The following is a 21,391-nucleotide window of genomic DNA, read 5'->3' as shown; positions in this document are numbered from 1 at the left end:
CAGAGACACTAAAACACTAACCTTTTTTGAGCACCCTGGACTTCAGTAATGACTAATCACACCCAACTACTGACTCTTCACATTGAACTTTTCTTTGAAAAAATCTCAAAGAAAGTATTTTAGAGAAATGCGTCCCTGTTACTCTCAATGTTGTCATTTGACCTGAATTCAAAATGCATACTAATCAACATATCCACTATTGATATGTAAATACACTTGAAGGCCCTTTCTCCTTTGACTAGGTTAAGCCTGCCCACATTGGATCTTCTTACATTAGCATTTGCTTAACAAGCTGTTTTTCCATAATTAACCAAAGAGGACCTTCAGCTCCTGCAGAGTCTGGAATAATCACAAATTTGTAAAGATGGAGTCCAAACTAATGGCAATTTACAGTTCTAGACAACTAGCACATTCCTATTTCTTTATGGGTATGTATTTCTATAAAGACAATACTGTCACTCATCTCTCTTTCATAGGCTTGGCTCCCTCAGGATGAATTTCCACCAGAAGTGAGGGAAATAAGGGCAATCATTTTGCCCACCATGAATCTTAGCAAAATTTTTGACTAAGGGTTAGGAGCATCATTTCTGGATCAATGTGATAGTAAAATTTTACATTTCTTACAAATGACCCAGAAAACATCTAAAAACAGAAAGCCATCAGATTTCTGGATTCAGAATTCTCTATTATGACAAAGGTGCCTAGTTCCTGGCATACAGGCCGATACCTAAGTAGATATGCTGTACATAAATGACATGATACCTAAATGAATAAATAAGTGAATGATTTCAGCCCTGGTTTTGTTTCCATACACTCCTGCCTGAGCACTTCACACCTTCCTCGTCAAAGGGGCATGAGTAAGTGCTAAAGAAAGGTTTGAAAAAACACTGACCTCCAGGTTACTAAACATAGCTAACATGTTTTAAGTCCTCACCTTCTTCAACTCTCAGCAGCATTCTATACTATTGATAACTCTCTTCTTTTTGTGATACTATTTCTCTTTGCATCTATGACATCCCAGTTTTTATCCTACCTGTCTTGTCACTCCTTCCCTGCCTCCTTTGCAAGCTCATCCTTCTCTAACCAGCTGTTAGAATTTTTCACTGCTTGGTCCTAGGCCTTCTTCTCTACTGTATCCTCTTTCCCTAGGCAATCTCATCCACATTCACAGCTTCAATTACCACCTACTCACCCAAATTTATATCTCTGGACTAAACCTCAAAGCCACTGTAAACTCAACATGTCTAAAATAAATTCAAGATTTCCCCAAAATGCTGGGTTTTTTTACTAGTGTTTCTCATCTGAGTGAATGACACTACCATATATACAGTTGCCCAAGACTGCCCTCCTAACCTCATCCTTGACACCTCAAGCTCCCTTAATCCCTGTCCCAGGGGACATTTAGTGAAGTCTAAAAAGATTTTGGATCATCACAACGGGGAGGGATGCTACTAGCATCTACTAGGTAGAGGTCAGAGATGCTGCTAAACATCCTACAATGCACAGGGTAGCCCTCTGCAACGAAGAATTGTTTTGGTTCTACATCTTTTCTGTAAATGAAAGACTAGAGCTGTCTTGAGCACAGGATCACAGCAAGGCAGGGGTAAGACCAAGGAAATGTCTGTCCCCAGATGAGTGTAGAAAACAGCTGATAACCTGGGAAGCATTTTTATTACTTACTCCAACCCTGCGGACTCCCTTTGCCAAACCTCCAAGTGTCAGCCTCTGCCTCTGGACATCCAAACCAAATCACAGCTGGTAGAGAGGCCATAGTAATAAAGATGTCTTGATTCTCAGGTTCTTCACATTGCACATAAAGATAATAAAAGGTCTGTTGCAGTCAACTCCCATGCTTATCCTCAAGCGATTGTCGATGGTGGACTTACTTACTATCACCCTAACTCTAAACACAGCAATGAAAATGACAAATGCATGGCTGGGAACAAATACCATGAAGAACGTACGGTACCCATGTGTATCAAGTATGTGTGATATGTGTGCAGGAAGTACCTACCCTATGTGTCTATGTCATCTCTACCCCTTCAACAGTGAATGTCAGCTAATGGTATGTGATTTCTGGACCATTCCTCCTTTGCCCTTCTCCCCATGCCAGCCTTACCCCCTTGTTTCCTGGGAACAGCAGCAACACACAGGGCATACGCAAGGTAATCTACTTAAGTACATGGTCTTTAAGAATCTACTGGATTATTATACAAAGCAGACACTACCTGTATACACACTATCTACATTCCTCACATTGTGATCTGCAGTGGGGAACATAATGTTTTCTTAAAAGATTTCTTTAGACTAGGAAAACGGGCAGCTTTACCAGCACAGCTGTGTGAATGGAGAATTGAAAGACAGTGACAGGTGCTGGCCTGTGACAGCTTGACCGAAGGGAGCTCTTTATTTACTCAAATGTCAACATCAGGTCAAGAACTGAGATAGAATCTGCAGCTGCTCCCAGAAACCCGCTCAGCCTAGAAACCCACTCAACCCAGAACTGCCTACAGTAGCATATCATAGGCCCTCAGGAAGTTCCGGAAAACAGCAACTTACATCAAGGCACACTGCAGACTGGCCAAAAATAGGATCTCAGAAAATTACCCAGGAAATAGCTAAACTCCAGGGATCCATAATGGCCTAGATGCCCAGCTCAGCAAGGTACTTGTTGCTTAAACAGCAACAGCAGGAAAAGATAAGCCCAGAGTAAAAATACTATGTTATTCTACGAAATATAGACAAACTTGTATTTATACTCTTTTGGTAAGAGAGTACAAAGACACAGGTTTGAGATGCAGATAAGTGGTAGTTTTTATTGGGTAACCGAATTGACTATAAGAGGCCACAAATGACAGGCCTGCCCAATTCACAGGGAGTCTGTAAGACAAAGTAAAACAAAAATAAATTTTTTTAAAACAAAGCAAGATGAATCTCACTAGGAATTAGTAGTGCTGCCAAGGAAAAACCCAGCGTGTCTGTGATGTGTCTGAGTCGAAAGCGAACAGTTTAAATTCATTGAAAGTGAGAAGCTGTTTTTGTCCCTTTGGGTGACTCAAGTCACTCAGCAAATTGATGTCTCATTATAGTAACTGACATTCTAATGCATATTTATAATAAGTTTTCAATAATGAGCAGTGTCCTCTGCCACTGAAGGTTAAAGTAGTTCCCAAAACTACTTTCCACAGAGCTAGTAAATTACTTTGACCTAGGTCAGCATATCACAGGGGAATGCCTTTCCTGGAGGGGTACCCAAAGGGCCACTGCACCTGGCCTTTAAGTTAGAAAGTTGAGATTCCCAATGAGAGGATTGAAAAGCCATATGGTAGGCATAAAAGCCAATGTCCAGAGATTAAGAAGAAACAAGAACTAAGAATTCTAAAAACTCGGCCGGGCACGGTGGCTCAAGCCTGTAATCCTAGCACTTTGGGAGGCCGAGACGGGCGGATCACAAGGTCAGGAGATCGAGACCATCCTGGCTAACACGGTGAAACCCCGTCTCTACTAAAAAGTACAAAAAACTAGCCGGGCGAGGTGGCGAGCGCCTGTAGTCCCAGCTACTCGGGAGGCTGAGCCAGGAGAATGGCGTAAACCCGGGAGGCGGAGCTTGCAGTGAGCAGAGATCCGGCCACTGCACTCCAGCCTGGGTGACAGAGCGAGACTCCGTCTCAAAAAAAAAAAAATAAAAATAAATAAATAAATAAATAAAAACTCTAAAATTATCAGCAAACACCACGGAGGATCAAAGCTAGAAGTTAAGTTGGATGAAGACACCAAGATCTGGAAAGATGAAAGTAGTCAACTAACATCAGAGGCAGAATTCAGGCAATATTTTACAATACCAAAGCCCCACCTTCAGGGTTGGGCAACTTGCAGAAGGCAAGCCAGGCAAATTCTTAAGATGATACCTAGTATAAAGAATTTCCAGGAACAAGCGACCACTTTCTTTCCTACCCTGCAGCAGTACAGAGTAAGCAACAGGCAGCCTGACAAATGTCCATCTGAGCCCTAGGGTCTTCTGAATTGCAAGGAGCATGTGGGGAACAATTGAAAGGTAAGCTTCGGCAATAGGCCAAGAAGAGTCTAAAAGAATCTAAGACTGGATAATAGGAAGGCATGACTGTGGATCCAGGTCTGTACCTGCAGTCATCAAGCTGATAGTAAACAGAATGACTTCACATGATAAGGCTTTCAGAAATCACTGACCCATCTACGAATTAGGTAAATATATGGATTATGCCTTAAAGATGAGTATCATACTTCAGGCAGACTCATTTAAATCCTTAATTTGACCTCTCTGGAGGTTATCAATTCATCAATTCAATAAGCGTTCATTAAGCACCAAATGTACTTAATATCAAATGGAGAATATCAAGATAAATAGTCTTTTGGAGACTATCAAGAGAAATAAGTCTTTTATCGGCCGGGCGCGGTGGCTCAAGCCTGTAATCCCAGCACTTTGGGAGGCCGAGACGGGCGGATCACGAGGTCAGGAGATAGAGACCATCCTGGCTAACACGGTGAAACCCCGTCTCTACTAAAAAATACAGAAAACTAGCCAGGCGTGGTGGCGGGCGCCTGTAGTCCCAGCTACTCGGGAGGCTGAGACAGGAGAATGGCGTAAACCCGGGAGGCGGAGCTTGCAGTGAGTTGAGATCCGGCCACTGCACTCCAGCCTGGGCGACAGAGCGAGACTCCGTCTCAAAAAAAAAAAAAAAAAAAAAAAAAAAGAAATAGTCTTTTATCTTTGAAGAGAATACATTTCTCATTGAAGAAATGACTCATCCATGCATGTAACTTCTAGAAAAAAATTCAAAGACAACATGGAGTCAATACATTCTGTACCATAACTGTGTACCTAAGAAGTTTCTGAGTAAGAATAAGTGTCACTCAGGGGTACGTTCTTAACTGTAAATGCGTTCATCAAAATGTGTTCAAACCCAGGCCAAAAATTCAATGTTGAGGAAGGTAAAGAAAAATACACCACATTTATTATGTAAACATTTGCAAAAGTTGGTACTTCAATTCAGTGGTGAGAGCTCAGAAAACTCTAACTTCCATTATAGTTTCATAATGACAGCACCATACTTGGACTCACACAATTCAACTGCTTCAGAGGAGAAAAAAATATGACTCAGATAAACAGATCTAGTTTCTTTGCTAGGTTTGAATACACAATTTCAGTAGCCAAGTTTCTCATGATTTTTGATCAAGCCAACATTGTCCATTGGCTTCAGTTGCCTAGCTTCCCAAGTTGCCTAGGTGTTTATACATATATACGCATTAAAACTGTTTTATGTGTCATAATTATATTGCAAAATGGAGAGAAAAAAGGCAACTGCTCCTAATCCCTCTACCCTAATTTGCCCATTTAGCTTCTTATTTTGCCTCACCACCTACTCAATGCCTTCTGGGAAATCTAACTCATATCAGATTTTTATCTCAGATAGAGTTGAACGGGCTAAAAGAGAACCTACTCAAGCATGGGGAAAAGAAAATCATCATCATATATTAAACAGAAAATAAACCACATAGACAAAATTCTTGAATGTGTTCAGATTGCATGTGCAGTGGAAAAGTTACATAAAAGCAGTGCTGCTTCTCTTACCCAGAAAATACTAAAGGCCACTGTTACTAGCAAGCTATAGCAAGCCAGGACTCCACCAACCACCACCAGTGCCCAAAAGGGCTTAGAAGGTCCAGGAAATAGGGGGCTTGGACAAAGGTGTTTCCCTGAAAAACAAAATAGAGTGGATTAAATGATACAGGAATAGCAATTGAGTACATTTCCTTCTTTGTGAACATCAGAGAAAAATGTGAAAGAAATAAAAATATTAAACATATTACCAGCTTAGAGTGAATAGATTTCCTGTTTGAGACTTACCCAACCCCACCACTGACCATGACCTGGTCAGTTTTCATGACTACAGTTGAAAGCCATTACGTTAGGATGGTACACTGGTAGACTTGTATTCACTTGACTTTGTGGATTCTACTGTGTGATTCAAAATGGTGACTTCCAATGGCCTTAACCTACTTTACCCCTCTCTCCCATCAGAAGGTAGTTAATCTAGACCCTAAACTGCATCCTTGGAATAAGTTAAATAATATACATGTTTTCAAGCCTTAAGAAAATCATCAGCCTAATATGGCAGTCAGAACACTGGACTGCTAATCAGAGAATAAATTTCTAGCTCCAACCCTGCCTAATCGATTATATGATGATGAACAAGTCGCTTTATATCTTTAGGAATCAAAAGGGGATGAGAAGGAACCTATAGAATTCTATTCAAAATTAGAGAAAATTAGAACTAGAAAGCATACCAAAAATCCTCTAGTCCATTGATTTTCAATCCTAGCTGCACATTATCTGAGGAAATTTGAAAATATAATGATGTTCAGCACCCCTTCCTCAACCCATATCAATTACATCAGAATCTCAGGGCTGGAACTAGGCATTGGTATTTCTTTTAAAACCTACTCAGATTTATAATATATAGACAGGACTGAAAATTACTAAGTACAGGAGCATTGGTGTCCTCAGTTCTACTATAAATGATATGTGTATATGTGTGTATACATATATATAAAATACTATCCTAAAGTAGTATATCATTCATATAGGAAAAAATATTTCACTCTTAACTACAAGCAAGATAGCATAATTTTTAAACCTTTGACTTGATACAAGTGAAATATTCTGTTTGGACATTATAGATACTAGAAATCTAAATGGGACTCAGCAAACAAAATATTCACACATTAATTGTCTCTATTTTGCCAGAACACAAAATCTAATCTGCCACATTAAGTTAACGGTCCTTTCCTTATTTAGTATCCTATTTTTCATCAGCATGGTTCTGTTCCAGCATAGAAGAAAAACTATTTATTGGCATCATGCTAGGATTCAATACAAAACCGAACATACACATTTCTTATTATCATTCCACAAAAAGGAAAACCTATGATATATCCACAAAGTATACCAAAAAATCAAATTTTACTTGTTGCTACTAATAAACTGTATTCTTCTGAGTTGAGGAATCATGATTTTTTTTCCCCTAACATTTAGGCAGAACATAACACCAACAAAAACTCAGCAGACTTATTTTCACTAATTCACAAATACCGCTTAATAGTTGTACTGAGTTTTTGACTATGAAAAAGTTAGGTGACTTATCCAAGATCGCAGAGTTGATTAATAGCAAATTTTATGTCCCCTAGTTTCTAGTTCAGCATTCTTTGTATATTTTAGAAAACGGAAAGGTACAGGCTGGGCGCGGTGGCTCACGCCTCTTATCCCAGCACTTTGGGAGGCCGAGGCAGGCGGCTCACGAGGTCAGGAGATGGAGACCATCCTTGCTAACACGGTGAAACCCCGTCTCTACTAAAAATACAAAAAATTAGCCGGGCATGGTGGCGGGCTCCCGTAGTCCCAGCTACCTGGGAGGCTGAGGCAGGAGAATGGCGTAAACCCGGGAGGCGGAGCTTACGGTGAACCAAGATCGAGCCACTGCACTCCAGCCTGGGTGACAGAGTGAGAGTCCATCTCAAAAAAACAAAAAAAAAAAAAAAGAAGAAAGAAAGAAAGAAAGAAAGAAAGAAAGAAAGAAAGAAAGAAAGAAAGAAAGAAAGAAAGAGAAAAAGAAAAGAAAGAAAGAAAAAGAAAATGGAAAGGTACTTTTACAAAGGAAGATTACGGAGCACAAAGAAAAGAATTAATTAGAAATAGAACTGAGTCTTCCTGAGTCTTAACCCATTAGACCCAGTTGTTACTTGAGGGCACCTGGGCTTACATTTTAATGGTAACCTCTTTTCTGTCATGATCCACTCGAATGGAGAAAAATGATCTATTCCCACATGCGGTAACTTCATCACTTACTCTCTCACTCAATGTCAGCAAAGGAAAATAAAGATATTCAAAATATAACCTTGAATCTCCTCTACAGTAAAAGGAAAAAGTTTTCTGAAAACGTTGTTTGTCTTTGTTAGTATCAAATCACTTAGGCCTTACTCAACCCCACCACTGACCATGACTTAGTTTTCAGGACTGCATTTGAAAACCATTATTTTAGGGTGGTACACTGGTAAAGTTGTATGTTACCTTTCACATGGATAATGGTTCCATTGCTCTTCTCATTGTCTAGGTAAGGAGGAGGATACATGACTTCAATTTTGCAGAAGTAAATATCTGTTTGGTTAACATACAAATTCTGGAGATAGAATGTCACTGATTCATTGCCCAATTTCCCATCACAGTTGAATCCCGTCTTTGAGTAAACCTGAAGCTGCTGGGAGTAATTCCCATACACAACACAGACTTCCACAGCACTATCCAGTCCTTTATGAAGGGATGCCCGGAACTCCCTTGAGAAGAGATTGTAGGAATACTTGCAGCTAAGGTTGACTGCATTGTCGTACGCTACAAGCATGGGCGACTGCTTCACCAAAATCTTGTTTCCTGGGGGGAAAAAAAAATCATTTGCTTAGAACAAGAATATAAGGATAATTTTTCTTCCTGAAAGAAAAATGTATTAATTAACTAAATGAACAGATCTCCAGCAAAGGTTTTCTCTTGGCAGAAGATGTAGGACCTCTTCGAGGGATAATTATACTGAGAGTTCAAAAGTTAACATTTTGATATTATTTGCATCCTCTTTTGAATGGAGCAATGGAGCATGTTTACACCTAGAAGGCAGTACATGGCTTTCTGTTGGCATTGAGCACCACAGCTATACACTCAAAATTTTTAAATCTATATTCCTAAGACATTAATATTAATCATACGTTGGGCCAATTTCCTGATTGAGTGATATATTTGGAGGTGGCTTTACTGCCTGACAGACACACAAATAGATTTGTTTCTTTCTTTGTTTGTTTTTGAGACAGAGTCTTGCTCTGTTGCCCAGGCTGAAGTGCAGTGGTGCAATCTCAGCTCACTGCAACCTTCACCCACTGAGTTCAAACAATTCTCCTGCCTCAGCCTCCTAAGTAGCTGGGATTACAGGCATGCACCACCACGCCCAGCTAATTTTTGGGGTTTTTTTTAGTATAGATGGGGTTTCACCATGTTGGCTAGGCTGGTCTCGAACTCCTGGCCTCAAGTGATCTGCCTGCCTTGGCCTCCCAAAGTGCGAGGATTACAAGCATAAGCCACCAAGCCCAACCTATAAATAGATTTGTTTTTAAGTTGTGATACAGGCTTTTGTAAAGGAATTAAAATATTTTGAAACATTTTTACTTTGTTTATTGGCCATTCCTGGAGTGGGATGAAGAAACAAGAAAAAATATACCCAAGAGTTTGCTTTAATTTGTTTTCCACACCAAATTCAGAGAATAGCCTCCTCAAGAAATTCATAGATTTATTCCCTTAAATCATAAAGGGTGAAAGGCTCCAGAGGGGAGTTACCTCTCTGGTCCGTCATCTACCTTTACTGCTATCCCAATAAAAGATCAAAGAATCTGGAGACCATTTAGTTCAATCTTTAAAAGCAAAGAAACTGAAATTAGGTTATCAACTCCATAAGAGAAGAGAACACATAGATCTCATTTCCCATGGTATCCTCATCGTTGGCACATGACAATATTACTTTTTTCTTCTTTTCTAATGACTGTATAAAGCCTAGAAACATTAGCTGGTTTGTCTGAAGTCACCAAACAAGTGGTAAACAAAGCCAGAACTAAAACCCAAGTTATCTACGACCACCTGAGAAATAGACCACTGAAGCACTGAGAAACTGAGAATCAACTTTGCAACCAAGAGACCTTACAAAATTTTTCTTTTTTTTTTTTTTTTTTTCTGGAGATGGAGTTTCGCTCTTGTTGCCCAGGCTGGAGTACAATGGCGCGATCTCAACTGACTGCAACCTCCACCTCCTGGGTTCAGGTGATTCTCCTGCCTCAGCCTCCCGAATAGCTGGAATTACAGTCATGCACCACCATGCCCAGCTAATTTTCTATTTTTAGTAGAGATGGGGTTTCTCCATGTTGGTCAGGTTGGTCTCGAACTCCCAACCTCAGGTGATCCACCCGCCTCAGCCTCCCCAAGTGCTGGGATTACAGGTGTGAGCCGCTGCGCCCAGCCCTCAAGAATTTTTCTAAAACAACAAACCACTTTGTGTCTTTGATTCAAATTTCAATGCAAACAAAAGCATTTTTTTTGTTCTTGTTTTGGGGTGTGTTAATAATTATTTACCTACTTGCATTTCTTTTAAGTTTATTTGAAGCAACATCCGTATACCCACACTGAAGAACCAAACAAAATCAGATTCATTTTTAAATGAAATTTACAATTTAACTGAATTTGAATTCATACACACAGGTGTTTTGTTTTGGTTTTGGTAAGAAGGGAATGGCATAGAACTAAATTAATAGTACCTTTTTGTCTCCTATATAATCAACAATGCTGGCCACGCATGGTGGCTCTCACCTTTGTGATCCTAGCAATTTGGGAGGCCAAAGCGGGAAGACTGCTTGAACCCAGGAGTTCAGACTAGCCTGGGCAACATAGAAAGAACCCATCTCTACAAAATTCTTTTTAAAAAATCGTTGCTGGCTTTATATCAAGAACTTTAAAATGAAAAAATATCTGTGCCCAGGTCCTCCCGCTTCCAGAAATTCTGATTTAATTGGTCTAGGATGGGGGAAAGGATTGATACTAAGTTTTTTTCTTTATTTTAGATAATAACTTTATTGAGATATAATTCAGGTACTATAACATTTGCTGTTTTAAAGTGTAAAATTCGGAGACTTTTTAGTATATTCACAAAGTTATGAATGAATCACCACTATCTGATTCCAGAATATTTTCATTACTCCATAAAGAAAGACCATACCCATTTACCATCACCCCGCTTCCTCCCTCCCTTAAATCCCTGGAAACCATGAATCTACTTTGGCCCTATGAATTTGCCTGTTCGGGACTGTTTTTATAAGTAGAATCATACAATATGTGGCTTTTTGTGTCTGACTTCTTTCACTTAGCATAATGTTTTCAAGGTTCATCCATGTTGTAATGTGCATCAGAACTTCATCACTCTTTATGACCAAATAATATTCCATTGTATTGATATACTACATTTTGTTTTTCTATTCATCACCCTTTGGTTATATGAATAATGCTGCTATGAGCATTTGCATCCAGATTTTTATGTGGACATATGTTTTCAACTCTCTTAGGTATTTGCCAGCAGTAAAATTGCTGAATCATATGGTAACTCTGTGTTTAACTTTTTGAGGAATTGTCAAACTGTTTCCAAAGCAACTGCACCATTGTACATTCTCACCAGCAGTGAATGAGGGCTCCAATTTATCCTCATCCTTGCTGACAGGTGGTATTGTCCATCTTTTCTATTGTAGCCATCCTAGTGAGCATGAAGTGATATCTCATTATGGTTTGATTTGCTATTTCTCTAATAAGTAATGATGTTAAGCATGTTTTCATGTGCTTATTAGTCATTGGTCTATTCTTTTTAGAGAACTCTCTATTCAGATCATTTGCCCATTTATTAACTGGTTAGGTTATTTCTCTTTTTATTATTGAATTATTAGAGTTCTTTATACATTTTTTACACTTTTTTTTTTTCTTCTTGACAGTCTCAATCTGTCACCCAGGCTGGAGTGCAGTGGCACAATCTTGGCTCACTGCAACCTCTGCCACCTGGGATCAAGCAATTCTCCTGCCTCAGCCTCCCGAGTAGCTGGCATTGGAGGTGACCACCACCACTCCCAGCTAATTTTTATATTTTCAGTAGAGATGGGGTTTTTCCATGTGGGCCAGGCTGGTCTAAAACTCCTGACCCCAGGTGATCTGCCTGCCTCAGCCTTGATACAAGTTTCCTATCAGATATGTGATTTGCAAATGTTTTCTCTTATTCTGTGGACTGTCTTTCATATTGGCTTAAAAGTTCCCCCACCTAATTCTAATATTCAATTGGGTTGAAAGCCACTATGGCCTAGTGGAATTCACCTGACAACATATTTAGAATCACCTGGAGAAATCTAAAAGCCTTTGGTTTTCCAAGGCCAATTAAATCAGAATCTCTAGGTATAGGACCCAGACATCCATTCATATTTTTTAAGTTTCTCTAGTAATTCTAGATGGCAGTCAAGTTTGAGAACCAGTGGCCTAACAGAGGAAACCTAATTTCTTATCCTCAGATAGGCCTCCACAGGCTTTTCCAACCTCATTTCCTTAAATCGAAACCCTCCTAATTAGACAGACCATTTAAGCCAACATCCCAGGAACACACTGTGAGCATTCCTACCTCCGTGCTTTGTCTACTAACTCCTTGGAACGGAGCACCACTCCCTTCTCAGGTATCAAAATGATTACTATCTGTATCACTCACTTGACATTTGGTCGAGTTCTACCTTTTGAACAACTCTTGTTTCACATGCTTCAATTTGCTTAGCTTTGGATTCACGTACAATTCCCCTAGGCCCCTGGTTTCCAAGTCTCTTGACAGAAAGGACCACGTATTATGCTTCTTTACATAACACAGTATGACTAATAGACTCTCATTAAATAATTGTTGAGTGAAAGATGGTGATCCTGCTGTACTGTTGTTATCAGCAGCTAGGTTTGACTACCATCTCATTAAATCCTTGTTCAAAACCTGTGTCAACAACTTTAACTTCACTTATTATTTGTTCCACAAATATTTTGCAAAAGCACTGAAAAGTAAACATGCAAAGAATTAAAAGGTTCAACCTGTCTTAATACAAACATCCAATTTTTTTTTTGTTTTTGATTTATTTTGTTTGTTTCCTTTTTTCACTTTGAAGGAGACATTAGGTCAGTTCTGATTGGAAGAGCAACCAACTCCAGCAAGCAATGCCTGCATCTCCCCTCCTTTTCAGAGAATGCAGCTTAGGCATTTGTATTCTGCTTGCTCACCCCCCTGGGAATTTTGTTTCTATTGCTAATTATTTGGATTTTGTTTTAATGCACATTCAAATTCTTGCTGATCTGCCTTTGTTAGCTGATTTAAAGAAAAAGATGAGAATGACAATAGGACTTCTTCGTGGGGATAAAAAAGGGAGTGCGGGTGGGCTGGAAAGAAACCTCAGATGGCTCCCCAGTTTGACTCTTTCCCAGCACCCACAGTGAGGTGGAGAGAGGGAAGGGAGAGGGAGGAAAGAACAAAAGCTATGGCATCTAGAGTCCAGTGGTTTGCTGAATATGTCCTGTCTAACTCAGGGTGTGACGTGTTCCTAAGATGCACATGGGAGAGAAGAATTGATTTCCCAAAAATGAATGGCTTTCAATTCCTGTCCTTGGGCAGCTCATGATCTGATGGGGAAGAAAGATGTAAATAGACCCTACTTTAAACATAGTGACACAGTGATCTGCACAAAACTTCTGAGGGGAACTGGGGAACCAGCTAAGGATCTACGGAGATGACTGCTGACCTGAGTCCTGAAGGATTATGCATACATGGATTTGACCAACTTTTACTAAGTAAAAGTTAACCTGGCTAAGATGTGTCTTTGTGTTGGGGACTGGGGTGAGGTGGGAGAGTGTGTTTGGCCTGGGGGTGAGTTAGGGGACTGTGGGGAGGATAAGGCAAAGAGAGAAAAAGAGCAGTCTGGGCAAGGGAGATGAGGAGGGTAAGAAAGAGTGTGGCAGACTTGGGGAATTACAGCTACCTTCTTTTTGCTGGGCCATGAGTTATGAAAGGGAAGATTGTCAAAGTGAGCATAGTTCACTCCATTAGAGAGCCTGGGCTCTCTTCTGAAGGTGATGAAGATCTATTGAAGGCTTTTATGCAGAAAAGTGCTAAGATTTTGCTGGAAAAGAGCTTGAAAACTATTTGTTTTGAATAAGGCCATTTGATGAAAAGCCATCCAATTTATTGTTCATGTTTACTTTCCTCCCTCTTCTTTGTCAACATAGATCATTTTTAAATTAGTTAGCTCTCAAGCACAGATACTATACTTGAAATAGTTTGCTTACTATGTGTTAATATGTGACGAACAACCTCCTAGTTTAGAGTTCAAGCTGAGTTCAAGGTTGGCTGATAAAATCTCTTGTTTCTCAATATTTATATCCTCATAACATTTGGTCCCACTTTGGTTCATGTCAATAATTCAGGGAAGCCTAAATGGGAAACTATCTCATAAGACCTCAGAATCTCTATCTGCTTTGCAAGACACTAAAATGAAAGAAATTTACTTTTGGTGCTAGAAAAAGATAACCAGTGACTCTAAGTGATATTGAATATGTGTGATCATTGTGACTTTGAGTAAACACAGTAATTCTGATTTCTCTTATTTTCTTTTAAAATGGGGCATGTGTAAAAATGCACACCCCTTGCTCTATGACAGTGAAGTAAAAACATGGAGAAATCAAAGTAGCTGATAATCAGAATATCAGGTGACATTTGGCTTTGACATGTATTTTGGTCCTCTGAGTTTCTGAAAATCCACAGTACTTCAAATAATGTAAGAACGTACTACAAATGTAAGGACATATCTAGACTCAGAAGTAACCCAAATATTTAGCTCCCTTGTCCTAACTTCTGTTTGATTTCTTTTTGCTTTCCAGTTCATGCTAGGAGTAGAAGACATACTTCTTAGGCTACTTGGGTATTAGCAGACCCAGCCCTTTCCCTATGAATATTTGATTTTCCTTCTTGTGGGTGTTCAGGTAAGGTCTACCTAGGTCAAACCTACTAGGTTAAAAGGAACATTGTCAACCCATCCATTTTCTTTGCTTACGTTATCAAAAGATTGGCCTGACTGACATTTCTCTAACTGAATTGACAAGTTGTTTTGATGATGAATTTAGTGCTTTGCTTTTCAAAGCCTGTCCTAGCAGCTAAACCAGCTAAAGGTGTGGAGACAGGAAGCACTAACCTCAAACCTCTTTCCCTCACAGCTCCTGCTTAACAACAGGCAACATGAAGAGTGAGATTGGAGGTGAGAAGGTACTTATCTGCTGCTTGTGAGCAAGGTACTGAGAGCTAAAAGATTTCCCACAGATAATCTGTGAATCTTGTGATATAGTCGACTTCAGGAAAATTGAAGTTGCTTGAACTTCCATGAGAATGGCAGTGGGTGGTGGGGAAGCTTGGTTACAAAAAAAAAAAAAAAAAAAAAAAAAACTTGCCGTTTACACCTATTATAAACAGGTCAATTACCATATTTAGTAACGAGGTCAACCCTCTGCACAGGTGGGGTGGTAACCACCTGTAAGGTGTGGCTCCCAGCATCAAAGAACTCTGACCTTAAAAGGACCCTCCCACCAGTTCAGTTAATGTTTAGATTTCCAAAGAAAATGAAGCCTAAAATGCAATATGGGAAACACATTGGCTTAATTTAGTATCTATGGCTTACATTCATAGGGCTATAAAATGCTCTTTCTTATTTTATCTCATCTGAACTCTACATTATCTCATCTGAACTCAGATATATATATCTGAACTGTGAAGTAAATAGGCAGGACAGTCATCTTTATGCCCATCTTACAGACGGGGAAACTGAGGTCAAAGAGGTAGATGAGTTGTCCAAGGTTACAGGAAACATAAGTGATCCTTGAAATTTAAGCTCATACCTCATGACTTCTAATCTACTGTTCATTTCCCTCTGCCATATTGCATCACAATTTCAACACAATTTCAGTGATTAGTTCTAGATCCTCTCAAAGTTGGACTTGATAGGGAGGATGGTACTAGATGTCTGGAGTGAGGGTTAGGGAGGAGATTACCATTAAGTAGGGAAGTGAATGGAATGGGAAGAGGATCAGAACAAAATAAATTTCATTTTCCCCATCATTTTATTAGAGTCTTATCCTGCAAAAAAAAAAACCACTCAACTGGAAGGAAACTTGGAGATGATCTACGTCAATCCCTTATTTTAAAAAAGAGGCCATTGGGGCAAAAAAAGAAGAAGTAAATGACTTTTCAAACAAGGTCACACAAATAAGGGGAGAGCTAAGATATAATTTATTTATTTAGACATCTAGAAGTAATGTTTTAAATCATGAATGGACAGAAAAACAACTTTGTTCATTCAGCAAGACTGAATTTATTTCATGCTCCTATCTAGAAAAAATTTGTTTCCAAATTTTTTGCCTCTAATGCACATATACAAAACATTTTGCTTACAATTTTGAAGCCTTCCTAAAGGTCATAGATGGATCCCAAATAAGGCCTACAGACAGTATGATTACATCAAATGATCTTATAAATTATTTCTGATGCACACGTAATAATTATACCATTGAGATCTTCCATTCTAGCTTACCCAAGTGTACAAAAGGGATTGAACATAGACATGAGTCAACACATAAAGTCACATTTCAGTCTGAACTTCACTAGGAAAATCCTTAACTTCGGGGCTTTTGTGAATTACATTTGTTTGTCATTTTTTTCCTTTTCTTTCTCATAGCACCATAGAGAAATAAAATGGCACATAGACACTGGTGAACCAGACAGTAAAGTCAGCAGCACTCAAGAGTGGAACATGTACTGGGAAGCTAAAGAAGCAGTTAGAGAGCTGGAATACATGATTAATTAGCAATGTGATTTTCCTCCAGAATCTAAGCACTTTATCAGGTTCTATTGATACACATCATAGTCTGACTTTCTTTTGCAGTTGAAAAATCAGGTTGTAAGATTCTAGTTATCTGGTTTCCTTTTAAAAATTCGGACTGAACAGAATTTCACGTGTTAGGTAGAAACCAAAAACAATGAAAGCTTCTACTTTCAGCCGTCTTGCCCTGTGATATTTGTGAGCATACTGTGAAGGTGACGCTGATTTCCTTGGCATAGAAGAGCACCTCCCTCCTGACCACAGAGCTGGTTAAGTTACTGTAACTTTCCTCTGAGTACATTTCCTGTTCAGGCCCAGGATGCCCTTCAACACGTGACCATCTGTCCACTGGCTCCTTTTCAGGCTCTGTAAGGGGTAGGTTCCCCCACAAGACAACCTGGTGGTTGCTCAGGAACCCGTGAGACAAACTGTGCTCCCTGAGAAGAAAGGGGGACTCAACAGTCTACGACTCTGATAACCTTAGCTGGTGGCCTGGCTTCCTTCTGATAAGAGAAAGAGAAGTACAAAACATTCACCAGACTGTAGCACCTTTCCCCATCCTCTCTGAACTTCAATGAAGATAAAAACAAAGCTATTCATGACCCACCATGCTTTGAATGGACCCACTTTTTCTCCCAGAAATTCATGTTAAAATGAAAAAATGGTAATAATAATGCAGGTTATGGTTTAAAATAATTCTGTGGTCATTTCATCTAGTTTTCTGTTGACTGTTATCTTGGAACTCTTCCCATTTTCACAAGAAATGAAGGTTTAAGGAAAATCTCTTCACAAAAAAAAAGGTGGGGGGGGGGGGACTTTGAATAAGCTTGATAACCATGCAGATATAGTTGTCCTCTGGATCCATGGGGGATTGGCTCCAGGACTCCTGCAGATACCAAAATCCATGGAAGCTCAAGTCGTGCAATTGTTGGTCTTCTGTATCCATAGCTTCTGCATCCCACAAATACTGTTTTTGATCCATGGTTGATTGAATCCACAGATGCATAACCCATGGATATGGAGGGCCAACTATATGTTGTCTCATTCCAGATCCCAAATGAAAACAGATGGCACACACAAAAGTGGGCAAGAGTAGAAGGATTATTTATGAAAGGACTGTTGGCAAAGGTGTGGCGACAGCAGAACCACAAGGGGTAGTGCCAGAGCCTGTGACTTGCAGCAGCAGAATTATGACCACCCTTAGGTCTAAAGAGACCAGGGGACAGCGAAGTTACCAGAACCAGAAGGAAAGAGAGTAGTGTAGAGGAGGCCACCATGACAGAAGCAATGACTTCCATCAAGAGAAGCAGACCAAGCAACCAGCCTTGGCCAAGATTGTGTATGTCACAACTATCAGTTACACCAAGCACATTAACTGTTCTTGACAGAAAGTACGGTTTTAAAACAAAATCTAAAGAGGTTTTAGTTCAAACAAGGACAAATGATTATAGGTAACAATAGAAATAGAAATAGAATCCTGATTAATAAATTTACTAATTTATCACACCTGTAATCCTAGCATTTTGGGAGGCTGATGCAGGTGGATCACTTGAACCCAGGAGATGGAAACCAGCCAAGGCAACATGGTGAGATCCCATTTCTACAAAAATTACAAAAATTAGCTGGGTGTGGTGGTACCTGGCTGTGGTGGCATGTGCCTGTAGTCCCAGCTCCTTGGGAGGCTGAAGTGGGAGGATCACTTGAGCCTAGGAGGTCAAGGCTGCAGTGAGTGGTGATCGCACCACTGCACTCCAGCCTGAGCAACAAAGTGAGACCCATCTCAAATAAATAAATAATTTACTAAAGAAGTTGCTTTTGGTCAGCACTAATCCAAGCCCCACCTTTAACCTTTATTTGTGTTCCTACACAGGCAGACACTATAATATAGAGGACACTTGTTCTTGTCCTCTTAAAAAAGTTATTGTGCTACATATAACTGTCAGAAAGTAACTCAAAGGTCAGATAGTTCAGTAGCAAAAAGTCCCATCTGAGCACCAAGACCTAAGACATTCATTTTTGAGAGGGAAAAGTTATCAAAAACAATCAATGAGTACTTTCTGAGAAGAAATTTTGATGTGTCAGAGAATTGTCCTTTGGTATTCTGACTTCTGCTGTGACAGCGTCATTCATTCATTTATTCATCGAGTACCTAATGTACTTGATTCTTAGGAGATGGAAAGATGTAAAAGACAGAGCTGTTTCATCCTAGGAGAAATCCTAAGGCAAGTACACAATCAGCTACTCTCTGAAGCCATCTGTGGTACATGGACCCTATAAAGCGTCATTGATAGTCACGTGAAAGAGGCCTTGTTTCCAGACAGGATGATTCTGGAGGCTTTTGCAGAGGCTTCGCATTTAGCTGAGCCATAAGGTCTGGGGCAAATTTAGACAGGCTAAGATCATGGAAATGACCTTAGTGTGAAGGTTTATTGGGAACTGGCAGAGCATTCCATTTATGTAGGATGGAAACAGATGAAGATGGCCGGTACCAGTCATGGGGAGCCTTAAATGCCAAGAAAAGGCACATGGATCTTACCAGAAAGACCACGGGAGATGCTGAAGATGTCTGAGTTGAGAATGTTGTGGTACATGCTGCTTTGGGAAGGTTAGCATAACCTTGAGGAGTGCAGTAAGCAATCTTGGCTGCCCTTGGCTTGGAGCAAGGGAAGAGCTGAGGCAGAGACCAATCAGGAGGCTGATGCAAGAGCACTGATGTGAGTTCATCAGGCCTGAGCTGCGGAGGTGGCAGCTGGTATGAAAGGGTCGAACAAGGCATTGGTGCTCAGTTTTACAAACTGATAGTGAACAGGAATAGAAACTGACCCAGAGTTCATGCACTCGGTAAGGGTGTGAGTGGAGGTACCATTGACAAAATCAGGTAAGTTAAGAGGAAATTTGTTCATCCTGGGGGAAAGATCCAGAAGTTGTTAGAAGCACAGGACTAGAGTTCGAGGAAGCCAGTTGGGGACAGAAATGTACATTAGGAAGTTCATATGTATTAGGATGACAGTTAATATTAAAACCGCTAAAAACCATCACCTGTGCTGTAATCCATCCCTATCACTCAGAGATGCCACCCAGCAATGCAGGATGTGAGTGCTCTGGGACCAAAACTTCCTAAACCCAAAGCAACATAAACTCAGGTGCAGTGTGACCCAGTCCCTACCATTCATAGGTCAAGTCTGCTATTTTCCTCTGATCTCTTAATGTTAGAAAGACAATCTAAGGGGACAACGTAGCAAGAGTACCTTAACTTACATGAAAGTGGAACCCGTACCAAAAGCCACCAAACAACTCCCCAAAATCAAATCTTACTATCGTAAAAGGTTGCCTGTAGTCCAAATAGAAGGTAACCAGGGAATTATAGCTTTCTGTACATATATATTATTATAGTAATTCAGTTAACAGATCAAAAGAAAACCCATAGGTATAAAGAGACTTCCTCTATTAATTTATTATTTTCTAAATATATGTTTTAATCTAGTAACCAAATTTGAGAGCCATATTTTCCTCCTGAGCCACAATTATCCTGATCCCTCATTCAAAACAACTCTGTAATGAAGACAACAGTACATTTTTCCTGTCTGTTCCATTCTGCCTAAATCACATACCTCTGAAGAATCTGCTCAGGATCACCTTGTCATATACAGAACCCCCAGGTAAATATCATGGCCCAGAAGTTTACATAATTACTGTGTTGGACCTCAACATTGCATAGGAAAATAGGAGACAGCAAAGGCAGCATTGCCCCCTCAAATCCAGCAGTCATTTCTAAGCACATTAGCAGCATCTAGGATCCCAGTTAGCAATCCCTGCAAGAGATTTCAGAGATGGCTGGTTTGTAATTTCTTCTATTTGCTCTATCAGGTCATAAGAGCATCCACAAGGGGTGGGGTAGTTGAGCTGCCTTGTTAGACCTGACAAAAGCTAGCTTTTTAAAAAATTCCACCTCAGAAGCACTTTTAAGCCAGAAAGTAGACCTGAGATATCCTCCAGCCCAAACTCTTCATGTATCAGATGAAGAAACCAAGGCCTAGAAAAGTTCTGTCACAGCATGACAGACTAATACTCCTAATCACATCCCCCACCTTGAGAAATCCTTGGGATTAGCTTTTGAGTTTGAAAAAAGAGAGGGCAAAAGAATAGCGGACTGGCCTCCCTAAGCCAAGGTCAAGCAACCATATCCTTGTTCCAAAACACACAGGGAAATGCTAAGATTAACATCCCTGACTGGAAACTGGAGCCCCGCCCATAATGTTGGGCAGGGTTGGTTTGAACCCTGTGACCCTGTGATCTCAGCCATGAGCTGAGGTCAAGCCTAGCCATAGTGTGCATTGTTGAGGGCTCAAGCAAGAATTTAAAGTATAAATGGGCTAAGTCTTCAGAGAGAAGGCGTGTATTACCCAGTAGCCCTTGTTGATGTAGGTTTAACACTATGACCTACTCTGAGAGATTTGTTTGTTTTTAATCTCAGGTTCACCGGTATAGAATCACTCATCTACCATAGCATCATCTAACTTATCTCTACCCCCGTAAGTCTCTTCTCTTGCTCCCCATCTTCTTAGAGGTTTGTCCTCCTCTCTCTAATACACCCATCTCCTATGCAACCCTTCCCATCTCCTTGAGAAAACTGCCCCCACCCTCTTTTTTTCCTCTCTCTCCTCCTCCTTTCTTTCCTAATAATAGCCTTCTCTACCTTCCAGCCCTGCAATGCTACACATACACACACTCTCTCTGCCCCCCTCCCCTCAGGTCCAGCACTTGGCTCCTTCCACATGTCAAATATACTTAAGTCACTCAGCCATTTGCAAACATTTATTGTTACATGCACAAAATACCATGGTAGATATTTTAG

At 40.1% G+C, this 21,391-nt stretch overlaps 1 protein-coding gene across 3 annotated transcripts in view; it reads right to left on the bottom strand.

Moving 5' to 3' along the window:
- CD28 (CD28 molecule) overlaps positions 1 to 21,391 on the bottom strand; it is a 71,271-nt gene that overhangs the window by 5,130 nt on the left and 44,750 nt on the right. For all 3 annotated transcript variants that reach the window (XM_021923386.2, XM_009182835.4, NM_001112649.1), the window contains 2 exon segments: positions 8,105 to 8,461; positions 5,609 to 5,733 (listed from right to left, as the gene is read on the bottom strand). In XM_021923386.2, coding sequence (XP_021779078.1) covers positions 5,609 to 5,733; positions 8,105 to 8,432 — 453 coding nt within the window. In that variant the 5' untranslated portion in view covers positions 8,433 to 8,461.

This window comes from Papio anubis, chromosome 10 (assembly GCF_008728515.1).
Source record: "Papio anubis isolate 15944 chromosome 10, Panubis1.0, whole genome shotgun sequence".
Lineage (NCBI taxonomy): Eukaryota > Metazoa > Chordata > Mammalia > Primates > Cercopithecidae > Papio > Papio anubis.
Note: the sequence above shows the minus strand (reverse complement) of the source record. Positions and strands in the feature narration are given on the sequence as shown.